General features: G+C 42.1%; 1 protein-coding gene across 3 annotated transcripts in view; it reads left to right on the top strand.

Annotated features, from left to right (window-relative positions):
- dmd (dystrophin) overlaps window positions 1–12,500 on the top strand; it is a 177,783-nt gene that overhangs the window by 28,705 nt on the left and 136,578 nt on the right. For all 3 annotated transcript variants that reach the window (XM_080024117.1, XM_080024116.1, XM_080024118.1), the window contains exon 13: window positions 127–255. In XM_080024117.1, coding sequence (XP_079880243.1) covers window positions 127–255 — 129 coding nt within the window. The remainder of the gene's footprint in view (window positions 1–126; window positions 256–12,500) is intronic.

Here is a 12,500-nt window from a genome sequence, read left to right as displayed (position 1 = left end):
GATATTTAATTGGATATCAACGTGTGTGTGTGTGTGTGTGTGTGTGTGTGTGTGTGTGTGTGTGTGTGTGTGTGTGTGGGTGTGTGTGTGTGTGTGCGTGTGTGCGTGCGTGCGTGTCTCCCTCAGGTTCTAACCTTCTACAGCCTGTATGAGCAGTGTGAGCAGGCCGTGGTCAACAGTGAGAACTGGCTCAAAGTCCAGCAACCTCCAGCTTGTGAATCAGAACTGCTTAAAATTCAGCTGGACCGATGCAGGGTGAGTAAGACGAGTGTGTCTGTGTGCGCGCGTGCGTGTTTGCGCGTGCGCTTGTGTTTGTGTCTGATGTGCACATCATTTTGAATGTGAGGAAAGCTAAGTATTAGAAATTAGCACTACGCCTCCTGCTTTCTTTGTTTACACACGTTAGTTTTAGCTCATGACACTGTTTAACAACCTGTGTCTGGGAGAGAGGAACAGAGTGGAAAAGAGATCAACAAAAGATGCAAGCGGAGAGGAAGAAATCATGAGAAGAATAGAGAGTGGAAGAAACAGTGTGAACCGTGTTGTCCTGTTGTCTGTCTTTCCATGCACCTGTCTGTCCCAGCACGCCGCTGTGAGTATCCAACCACTTCCTGTGGTTCAAACCTCCATGTGCACCTCCATGTCCTCCCTCAACCCCCTCTGTATGCATTGCAGAGTCCCTGTAGAGCACAGTATTCTCTGTTCTTAAAGGACAACCCTATTTTGTGATGGACCTCAGAATATTTGAAATCGATCCGGCTTTGCAGGCTGACTCAGATGAACGGATGATAGGTTGCGGTGAAAACCAGCTGTCTTTTAATCCTTATAGTATTGTTCTTTCTGTTAAAACAAAGTATTGGCCCGTCGGTTTCCACAAATAGAAAGGAATCAGCGCGTACAACATAAGGACACGCTCCCCCGTGTCCTCTGGTGACACGAACACACACACTTTTTCAGATGTTGTTTAACTGAAGGCACAGGGCTTCAGGACCCGGAATGTACCTGTGTTATTTGGTTCAGCTCCTCACAGCTGTGTCTGCGGCTCCCTCCACCACCTGCAGCACATGCAAAACCAAACCCCGGCACCACGCTGAGCAATGAGGCAAACGCAACCAATTTCTTCAGTTGAAGCTGTTCTCTCGACCCTGGATAAATTCAAAAGAATCTCGATCTTTATTTGATCAAATTAGTATATCAGTCTTTCGGATCTCGTAATAATTACTTTTACTATGCGCCCTTCACTCCAGCGCTTCCCATAAAGGTTCAGTAATGTGCAGATTAGGCGGCTGGCGGTCATTGTTTGCCGTTAACTGCATCCTGTTGTTCATTAAACCAGTCTTGAATTTATTTAGCACGGTGTACGGGGACATTATCATCTGGGAGCATGCAAAAACATCATGAAGGGACAGAGTGACCCTATCTTGACCTGGTCCTGTAAAATGGCCTCATAGTCCTTGGCCGTTATACAATCATGCCGAGCAATGTTTGATCCCAATGACTTTCACATGATGGCTGCCCTTACCATTACCGACCCTCCACCATTGTTTTAACTGCTGGCAACAGCTGTTAGTCTCAAACATTGTGGGTTGGAGATAACCTTTGGCTTCCTCCAACCATAAAGCCATTTATCACATGTCAAGGTGCATACTGCTAATTGCCAATCAACCTCATGGGAATCACTTCAAAGATCTGTTTTCCTGTATTTGAGCAGTGGAGCCCTTTAATGCACAATATAATTGTTCAGTTAGTAAGAGAGATAGCCCAAAGACCACAGACTCCATCAGAATGTGTCGAAACGGCAGAATTTTTTATGCAAGGACAGTAAACATTCCAAACGCAATGGTGGCAACATGCATTGTCATTAGGAAGGTGGTTTAAAATATTTTAGTCAATAATTCACTTCATAGTTGATTTATAGTTTCTTTATAGCATCAGCATAGGGACAAGTCACCCCCACAGGCATGTTTCACATTTACAAGCAATCAAGAATGCGTGCACAGCTAGGGGGAAGAAAACACATCTGGAGCATCTGAACAGTGTCAACGTGATTGAAATTTATGAATGTTTTCAACATGCTGGATAAGGAACAAAATTATTTACTTGAAAGTGAATTTCTTCGGTCTTTCATTGAAGGATATTTTCGCTATTTTTCAACCCAGGCTTTATGTTTGTTTGACTTTATGATGGATACGTGTCTAAGTGCGTTTTTTAAACATATTTTAAGTAACAATATCACAAGCTACTTTTTCCAATCACTGCAGTACAAACAGAGCATCACATTGGCTGCAGTAGGTGGCCAGTCGGAAGTGATGGAACTTCCTGTTTCCAGCCTCTCGCGTTAGCACAGACGTAGTCAAAAGAACACTGCAGCAGAGCATTAAGCTTCTCAACAGTAAAGTGATCAGTGGGGTGTGAGGAACATTGCAACATTTCAATAAGTTCTGGGTTGCAAAATGGCGAACCTATCCTCTGATGTGATTACGTAGCCTCAACACAGTATGTGCTGATATGGTGAAATGGCGAGTTTGGATGTTTCCCTCTTGGGATATTAAACCTTCTCCGCCCATTGGCAGCAGTTTAACATAACATAACCTCAGCTTCTCTCATCTGCCACTGCTGCCCCCTGTGTGTGGTTTTGCCAGGAAGCCCCTCTATACTCATCATTACTATTATACAATAATTTTGTCGGCTCTGTACGAGGACACGTGTGTATTAATGTGCACCCGTCTATTCCTCCTGTCGACAGTGTTGGGTAGAGACAGACCCTGAGAGGAAAATGTAGTTCTGAAACCTCCCAATCTCCTGTCTTGTTTTCCATCCATCTTTCTGTTGGGTGGGTGGTGTGTGTACTCAAGCCCAACTCCCCCTACTTCTGCCGGCTCCGGTTTGTTTACCATTCACCCTCCTCTCCTTCTCTCCTAACTCTCTTTCTCCCCCTCTCCCTCATCTCAATTCTCCTGTTTTGAAAAAGCTGGCGTCTGGCCCCTTCACCCCCCCCCCCCCCCGCCCCTCCTCTCTCTCTGCCAACCGTGCACGCATTTTGAGTAACAACCACGCAATACTTGGTCATAAATGCGGCAGGTACAAAATGCCAGCTGAAACGATGCGAAAAAATACATTTTATTGCAATTTAAATAAGGAAATCAGTCAATGCAAAACAATACCGTACATTTATCGGGTATTTAAACTACATCCGTCGGATTCAAGTTCAAGTTCAACTTCAACTTCAAGAGAATATTTGTCACATACATATACATACAGTCATACATATATGCAGTGAAATGTCATGACACCCGGTGATTACGCACAATAAGCTCTATAAGCTCTAAAAATACTAAAATGTGCATAATCGACACGAGGTGCTCGCGCAGGCGGCCGCAAGGGGCGGCGCCGCAATCACGATTCTTGGTTCTATAATTATATAATTCAATTCATTCATATTACATGGAGGGTAAATAGAACATCAATAGATTATTTTTTAATTTCCAGTTTTACGAGACCAACGTCACACAAGAAGAAACCCTTCCAAGTAGAGATCAACCACTACCAGGCCCGGATCTATTATTATTATTATTATTATAAATAATAATAATAGATCCAGGCCTGGTAGTGGTTGGGCCAGATGCTACGACCTGTGGTTCTGTAAACCCTCCCTCTCCACTCACTCAACACCCGCTGATACGCAGCGCTGAGCGCAGCGGTGCTTTATTATGCACCGACGCTGCGTTGTGAGGTAAAATGGGAAGTGGGGGAGCAATAAGCACAACAACGTGACCGTAATGTTAACATAGCGTGGGTAATAGAGATGCACCAATCGATCGGCCGGTTTTCAGCTCGATCGGCCGTGACCGGTGACCGGCCGATCAGATATTTTCTAAGATTCTGTTTCAGTCAAATTAATGGCCCGATACTTGGCTCATGTACTTGTAAAAATGCTCCGATACTCAAACCTGATAGCAACGTAATGTAACGTAATCACGTCGTTGACGCTTCATAAAGACAGCGAAAGAAAGCAAATGTCGACTATTTGGAGATACTTCAAGGTAAACAAAGAAGATTAGATGAATATTTTATCGTCTGGTAATATTCCAACATTGTGCAGACTGAGTATCTATCTCTGTCACTACAGCGGAGCGTCTGCTGTGGTTCCTCGTGCACGAGCTTCGATCAGGATGAAAAGTTTGACTCTTTTTTTGAGACTTGGTTCTTGACTCAGTAAAACGAGTCGTTCGATTTGATTCAGTTGGTTTAATGTACAGTGAGTTCCAGTAAGCGAGAGGGAGAAGAGTCAGTATTTTGGAATGGCAAGTACCATATAAATATAATATACATGTATATTTGCACTTAAAGTGAAAGAGACTTTCATTTGAAGCTTGAACCGGACATTTCCATGTTAGTTATATGTTGGGTCCTACTAAAACTCAGTGAGAGTTCCAGGTTAAATTATAGTGAAACTAAGTGACAGTCCCATATTCTATTTTATTGGAACTCAGTGACATTTCCATGTTCTATTATTGTTTCATAGTGAATAATGAACAATAATAAACACAGTGTCAAAATCAGCAATCTCACTATTGTGATAACTGAAAATAACAACGGTTGTCAGTATGTGCAGCTGTCCAATCACGTGAGTCTGATGAGATCATGCGATGTATTTGTCACTGACGTACGTCAAGCAGATTAAACCAATGAGACCAAATGATAAGAAAATGTTCAAAATGATCGGACGACAATGTCAAATATATTTAATGAGTCTTTTAAAAAATCGGAAATCAGAACCGGCCAAGAAAATTGCATCGGTGCATCTCTCGTTGGAAAACATGTTGGGTAACTTTACGAGATGATGCATTTCAAGGGCTATATCCTAATGATAAGAATTAGTATACTGTATATAGGCTACGGCGTGAATAACCGATGGAGTCATTTAGCTGCAGTAACTCAAACGCCATGGAGACTTCCTATTACACTATTGTGGTACTCAAAATATTTTTCTCAAAGTTGGCAGATCTGCTCTTTCATCAAATGTTCTTCCAAACTGTTTGCCCTCTGCTTTGTTATGGCTTGGTTATTTTGTTTGCTTGTTGTTGTTGTTTGTTCAGTGTCGGCTAAGATCCTGCGACCCCTTTCAATTTTAATGAGATAACGTGCAAACTCAAGTCAAGTCCAGATTATTTATAAAACCCATAACGCAAATAGTCTCAAGTGGCCACGTTTGACTGAGAAAACAACGGCATCCAAGTTTTAAGCCCCACCCAAGCAAGGAAAAATGCCCCCCAAAAATGGAAGAATTCTTGAGGAGAGGCTAAAGTGGGGCTGCAAGAAGAAAGTGTGTGTGTGTGTGTGTGTGTGTGTGTGTGTGTGTGTGTGTGTGTGTGTGTGTGTGTGTGTGTGTGTGTGTGTGTGTGTGTGTGTGTGTGTGTGTGTGTGTGTGTGTGTGTGTGTGTGTGTGAAAGAGAGAGGGAGCAGGAGAGTGTGTCCATTGGATACTCTGAGCTTCTCATGATGTGACAAGTTAATTAAGGATGGACATTAATTGTTCATTAATCTTGAATAGCCATTAACCCCCTCCCTGTTTGCCTGCGTCTCTCATGCATTTTATCTTATCTCTATATAATACTGTATGTGACCTGCCGCGGGCTAGGCCCACACATTTCGGGGCGCTGTTTTGTTGGCTAGACGGCAAAAACATTGCCAATTCTGTATTCGGTTAAAAATGAGAATTTAGCAGATCTATGTTCCTCAGGTTGTTTTCTATCGCTCAACGTATTTTCAAAACTGAGTTCGGTTTCTAAATAGTAGATAAATATTTAAACATCGAGGCTACGTGATCCACCAGCATTACGTGGGGAAAAAACTTACTCACCCACTCGCAAAAAGGCGCAAACGGCGATCTCACGGTACCCTTTAATGTAAGCATGCAGATCAAGATAATCCTTACATGTTCCCTGTGATGTCAAGTCAGAATGTGAGAAGCACCGGCTCTACTCCGTGTGGTAAAAAAAAAATGTTGCTGGCCTAGAGGACACGAAGTAAATGGCTGACGTCACTCACGTAAGCAATGTTTCAAGGAATCGACAGCAAATAAACACCAGAAGCAAGACATTTCACGTCTCTGTGAAAACATACTGTATCTTGTCCGTGCTGTTATGGATTCTAAGACAGAAGCAGAAGCTTTCCATCATATGTCGGAGCTGGCAGCGGGCGGCAGCAGGCTGAATTCAAATGGCTGGGCGGACTCCCCCATCTGCGTTCTGGGAATTGCAGTTTCCTAGTGATTTTCATGCACGCGATCTGAAAAGTGCCCCTTTCTGAAAACTGCCATTGTTATAAAACAATAAATGCAGGAAATGGGAATGTTTAGAAGTTACAGAAAAATAGAGGGGACATTATGGTATAGTGAGCATGAACTTAGAATAGAAAAAAACATTTTTTAAGGATTACCTTGAATTATGCATTTTCCAATATTTTGATAAATTATTGATTCAAATATTTTATCATAAAAACACATTCAACATCATCTCATTGAAGGAGTACAGCACTATCCGGATGTTACCACTTATAGCGCTGATTGTGTTTCTAAATGTATATTTTGTTTTGCAAAAGTCTGGAAATGCTTCTCAACCATTAAAGCCTGATTTCTTAGTACTTCTGTTCTCAAACCTTGATATTTAACAAGTCATGGCTTATGACCTATTAAATATTTGCTTGATTCCCACCAGTGAATTATTTTCAAGCTCTGATTCTACACTTTCATAATATGTGAAAAAACAAAAATGTCAAATTTCGAAATTTCACACATATCTCTATATTACTATACAGTATAGGTGTGACTACTGTATGATGTATGTGTGCGTGCCTGCGGCCACTTTACACCAAGGCCAAACCGGCTCCAGCTCCGGCAACTTATCTTTCTTTCTTTTTCACTCTGCGCTCCCTTCCTCCATTTCTCCTACACTTTCATTCACTCATATCATTACCCCCGGCTTCAAAAAAAGCTCAAACTGAGGATGCGCGTGCGTGTCCGTCTGTATGTTGAAGATTGTCAGGGATTTACACACTTTTTTAACACACCCCCAAACTTCATTAGCATGGAGCTCAAGTCAGGCTACGGGAGCTCATTTGCAAAGCTCCCGGTCCAAGAGAGGGAATTGTGCTCCAATAGCAAATACCTACTTATCCAATCCCAGCCCTGCCCTACGCACACACATTCACAAAAACAAAAGACAATTGGCCAGTATGTATGAAGACCAGACCGGACGTGAGGTCCAACGGAACGTGTCTGATCCAACACACCCGCTCTTTAATGAGTGTTTGTTGTTTCGCTGCCCTCGGGGAGATGCTCCAGGGGCTGCAAGATCAACTACTGTCAGCCAAACACAAAAACACTTCCAATTGACTTCTAAAATCCCATGCAGCAGTGGACAGGATCGCACATTTAAAGACTTTTGATTCTATGCCGGTAGACTGGAGACAATATCAAACAAAGCTGATATTCTCACAAGAGTCTCAGACTTGTCTGAGATTCTGACCATCGCTCGACTCAAACGACTGCCGGTGACGGTGCCAGCACGCTCTCCTGGTGATTCCCCAAGGGCGCTTCCCCACGTATGTGTCTGTTTGCCTAGTCGGAATCGGAGTGAAATTGATACACTGCACAAAGAGACCAACAAAAGAAATAAAATAAAGACTATCGGAGGGGCGTGTGGGAGCAGGGCTGGGAACATTCTCGCAAGAGACTTTCATTCTTTGCTCAGAAATATAGCGTGGAAATATGAACAAACATTTTGCAAGTGCGCATAGAAATCACGAAAATCAACCTCATGTGGAGACCATGGAGCTGGTGCCGCAGTAATATCGTGATACCGGCAGTAATCCTGCTTTGGTCTTCCTACCAAACGCATTTGAACGACAACGTTACTGCTCAGTACGAATGCCTATAAAGTAGGGCTGAACGATTAATCGACTTCAAACCATCATCGCAATGTAATAGAACGCAATTTTCGCCAGGGCACGTCTACATATCTTTTTTATTTTACACAATACAAAGCAGTGATACTCGACCTGCAGCTTGCGGCTCTTTTATGACTAGTTGCGGCTCTTTAAAGTGTTATTTAGAAATTAAATAAATCAATTCTACAAGAGTATTTCAATGTCTGAGACACTGTCTGCAGTATTCAAAACTGAATTTCCCATTAGACACATCAACCTACTCTATGACGGCTTGAGAGAGAACACATTTACAGAGATGTGTTTCCTGGTAGTGATCAGTGTTCTGTTAACTGAGTGATCAATGGCTGGTCACCTGGTGTCCACTGGCAATTTTATTATTAACGAATTAACTAATCAACTAAGCAACTAATCACCGGACCAACCGTGCCACGCGAGAACACCGTCCTCCGTCGGCTTCCACGCTACAAGCACGAAACAGCCTCAACGCATTAAATAAATAGAAAAAAACAACTTTTATATCAATCTACGGTTTTATTCAAGCCATTTAACTTAGTCGGCTCATTGCTTTCTCTACGTAACTTATGGTTTACCATCTCCCGTCTACCCATATACATTTGTAAATAATTTTTGTATAATAATACATGATACATTTGTGTTTGCAATGGTAATAGAACAAAGGTTATAATAATATGGTAATGGTAATAAAAATAAATTGCAATTATCGCATACATCATGCTTTTCATTCCTTAGTAACTTATTTCTAGTCTAGCCTTATTTTAAAATACATAATGGTTTGATGGAGGGAAGGGACATTTCAGAAACTTGGCTGTTGCAAAAATATTTTTTGTGGCTCCTGAGCTGGGAAAGGTTGAGTGCCACTGTCATAAAATGTATTGTGCTTAATGCATAATACAGATGATAAAGAATTTAAGTAAAGAAAATTGCATACTACATCGCAATCGTCATATTGGTCTTAAAAAAAAAAAAAATCACAATTCGATCATTTTCCCAAATGGTTGAGCCCTACTGTTAAGCCCCTGGGTTGTCAACGATGTGTTGATCCACTCTTTCCATAGAAAACACGCTGCAATCAGAGGTCAGTATGACTGGAGAAGGCGAGCCTTGTAACAAATATAAACGAATGCCCGCCTGTAACCCATAATAGCGTGTTTGGTTCACTTCCTGCAGTCGGGTGGAATCAAGGTGGAATTGTGCTCATCACAACCGAACCGCACTAGGGTTCGCTTGGAAGCGGTCCGAGCGCCGCCTCTCGCACACGGTCAAACGGTCTGGAAGCGGTTGTTTTGGTCGATTACAGCGCTCACACCTCCCACTGAGTTTTTGTAGTTGCGTTATTTATTGCACTGGGGTTTATTGTGTTTTCCTACTTTGCGGTCAGAATGTTTTTTATTTGGCAAAGTACATTTTCATGTATAAAAATGTTCGACTTGGTAGGAGTTGGAGCATTGTCGTACACTATTAGACCAACAGGCAAGCAAAATAAAAAAGAACTCTCAGAAGTAAGAACCTAAGAAACAGAATGTGCTCCTCTCCATAAACCGGAACTATGAACAGAACAGCAGGTATCGCTCGGCGAAAGATGATTGAGGATGTAAGAAGCAGCGTGTACACATTCATCTAGAAAAATGTATTTCCCCCTTTCTTTTGTTGCAGAAAAAAAGGAAAATCCCCCATGCATTCACCCCAGGGTTTCGGGTTAATAAAAATTGGTGTCGGCCCATATCATTTGTGTTTATTGAGCTTAAAAACAATTGATAGGCAGGCTATATAAAGAATGACATCACCAAGGCATGTGGATTTATAATATGTATTATTGAAAAGTAGGCTAGTTTTGCTTGTACATTGTATTCCAAATAAAATAAGTCCCATCAATAGGCTCAGGTGCATAACACTACTTTAAATATTAATAAATAATAACTTTTGCCGTGTCCGTTTTCGTCGGCACGTCTCGTTGACATATTTTACACAACGGATATTTACCGTCTGCTTTGGGTCGGAAACTCAAGTATCCCAAAAAAGCGGCAAACTATGGATGTATGTGTCCTTGTTTTCAACGATACATCATCTTTCTGCTTCTCCTCCAAGTTTTGGACACTGCCGCTCTGTCTCCGCTGCCGATGTGTTTACAGTCTTTTCGCACAGAAACAGCACTTATTAAAGTTGTGAATGGTCTGCACATAAACACTGATTCTAAAAAACGATCTGTTCTTCTGCTGCTGGATCTCAGTGCTGCCTTTGACACTGTCGACCGTCAGATTTTACTCGCGAGATTACAACAATGGATCGGACTATCTAGCCCGGTTCTAAACTGGTTCAGAACCTACCTACAGGACAGGCAGTTCTTTGTGTCCATTGGGTATTTTGTCTCGAATGCAGTGGATGTTATATGTGGAGTGCCCCAAGGTTTGATTCTGGGCCCATTATTGTTTACCTCTATATGCCCCCACTTGCACATATTATAAAGAAACACAAAATAAATTACCATAATTATGCAGATGATTCACAACTATACACATTCCTGTCCCCTGATGACCTACTCCCCATACACTCCTGCGCTCAGTGTATTAATGATATTAATGCATGGATGTCACAGAACCTTTTACAACTGAACAAAGACAAAACAGAAATACTCATCTTTGGTGCAAAGGCTCAGAGACAGAAGGTTTTAGCTCATCTTAGTTCTCTGTCTCTGGAGAGCAAAGATGAAGCCAAAAATCTGGGTGTAATCATAGACGGCGATCTGAATTTTAAGAGCCATGTCAATCACATCACAAAATCAGCCTTCTGCCATCTAAAAAATATTTCAAAATTAAGAGGCGACCTGTCAAAAGCAGACTCTGAAAAATGATTCCATGCATTCATAACGAGTAGATTGGACTACTGTAATGGCTTGTTCACCGCCCTCCCCTAATCAGCTGTGCAGCGGCTACAGTTAATCCAAAATGTGACTCCACGGGTTCTCACTGGGACAAAAACGTTTGAACACATCACACCTGTTCTTAGATCTCTACAATGGCTCCCTGTTGAAACTAGAATTGATTTTAAGATTCTGCTGCTTGTATATAAAGCTGTAAATGGCCTTGCACCTCAGTATATTGAATAAATGCTAATTATACACGAACCAGCAAGAACTCTCAGGTCCACAGGCAGTGGTCTTTTAACCATCCGTCGTTTGAACTCTAAAGCAGGGGAGGCTGCCTTCTGTATCCATGCCCCAAGTAGATGGAACACTCTGCCTGAGGACCTGAGAGAGGCCCCCACTCTCAAGACTTTTAAAAGCAGCTTAAAATATTTGCTATTCACTAGACTCTATCAAAGAGTTCTGTGTGTGTGTGTGTGTGTGTGTGTGTGTGTGTGTGTGTGTGTGTGTGTGTGTGTGTGTGTGTGTGTGTGTGTGTGTGTGTGTGTGTGTGTGTGTGTGTGTGCTGTGAGATGTTTATTCTGCACTGACTGTTCTTATGATTGCACAGACATATATACAGTATTTTCTTTGATTGTATTTCTCTGTAAAGCGCACTGTGTTGCCCTGGTATGAAATGTGCTTTACAAATAAAGTGTGACTTGACTTGACTTGACTTTGTTTGTGCAACCTACCCAGGGGGGGAGTGGGTGGGGCTTCTTCCTATAGTGACGAATGGGATTGGCTAGAGGTGAAAGGTCACCTTTAGTTTGTCAAAATTGATTGGCTTTTTGTTGCCGCTTGCCTAGCGCATCTACGTGCATGTTAGCTCATCTAGCGAGATGGTAGAGGGGACAGCCATCACGTCGTGGAAGTATTCGCATTATTTTGAATTTGTGGGTGAAAGGGACAAGAACATCACAGTGAAATGGAGATTTTCATTTTTGGTAACGCAAAGGTACTCGAACAGGTTACCTTTCTGAGTAGGTAATGCTGTAACGTAACAAGTTACTTTTGAAAGGCAGTAATCTTGTAATGTAACAAGTTACTTTTACAAGTAATGTGACCCAACACTGGTGATGGAGAGGCGTTCGTGCCAGCGATTCATCTCCAGGCAGACGAGGGTCCCACTAACGCAGGAGATTAAAAACCCACCCTTTACCCGGTCGCGGAAAATATTGAGAGGTTTGAAAATGAAAGTGGGGTATTAATAGGGGGATTGGCGGAGCTTCGCAAGACTGACTACAGGGACAATTTAGCTTCCATTAGAGGTATTTTGTGTTAGTTGACTGAATTGAACTTTTTTCAATAACAATCCCTTGTTAACCCCTCTACAAATAAAATACATTTGTTCAGTTAATGAGAGGGAGATTAACGGTTGAATAATAAACACCACATCCAACCACATTTTTAGACCCTCTTTTTAAAAAGTTTCCAGCGCCGAGCTAGACTCGGCAACACCGCATTAAATACAGTCGCACCACAGTGTAAGCCGAAGCACCCCACAGTTAAATGACTGCATGCATTTTCTTTCAACACAGCGGGAGGCAGAAAGAACCTGCAGCATGGCCTGTACCCATTAAAGTGTTATTCTGCCACAAGAAGTCATTATCCTTGAAAGGGAAAGCTT

This window comes from Zeus faber, assembly GCF_960531495.2.
Source record: "Zeus faber genome assembly, chromosome: 2".
Lineage (NCBI taxonomy): Eukaryota > Metazoa > Chordata > Actinopteri > Zeiformes > Zeidae > Zeus > Zeus faber.
The sequence above is the reverse complement of the archived record's forward strand: the minus strand, read 5'-3'. Positions and strand labels throughout refer to the sequence as shown.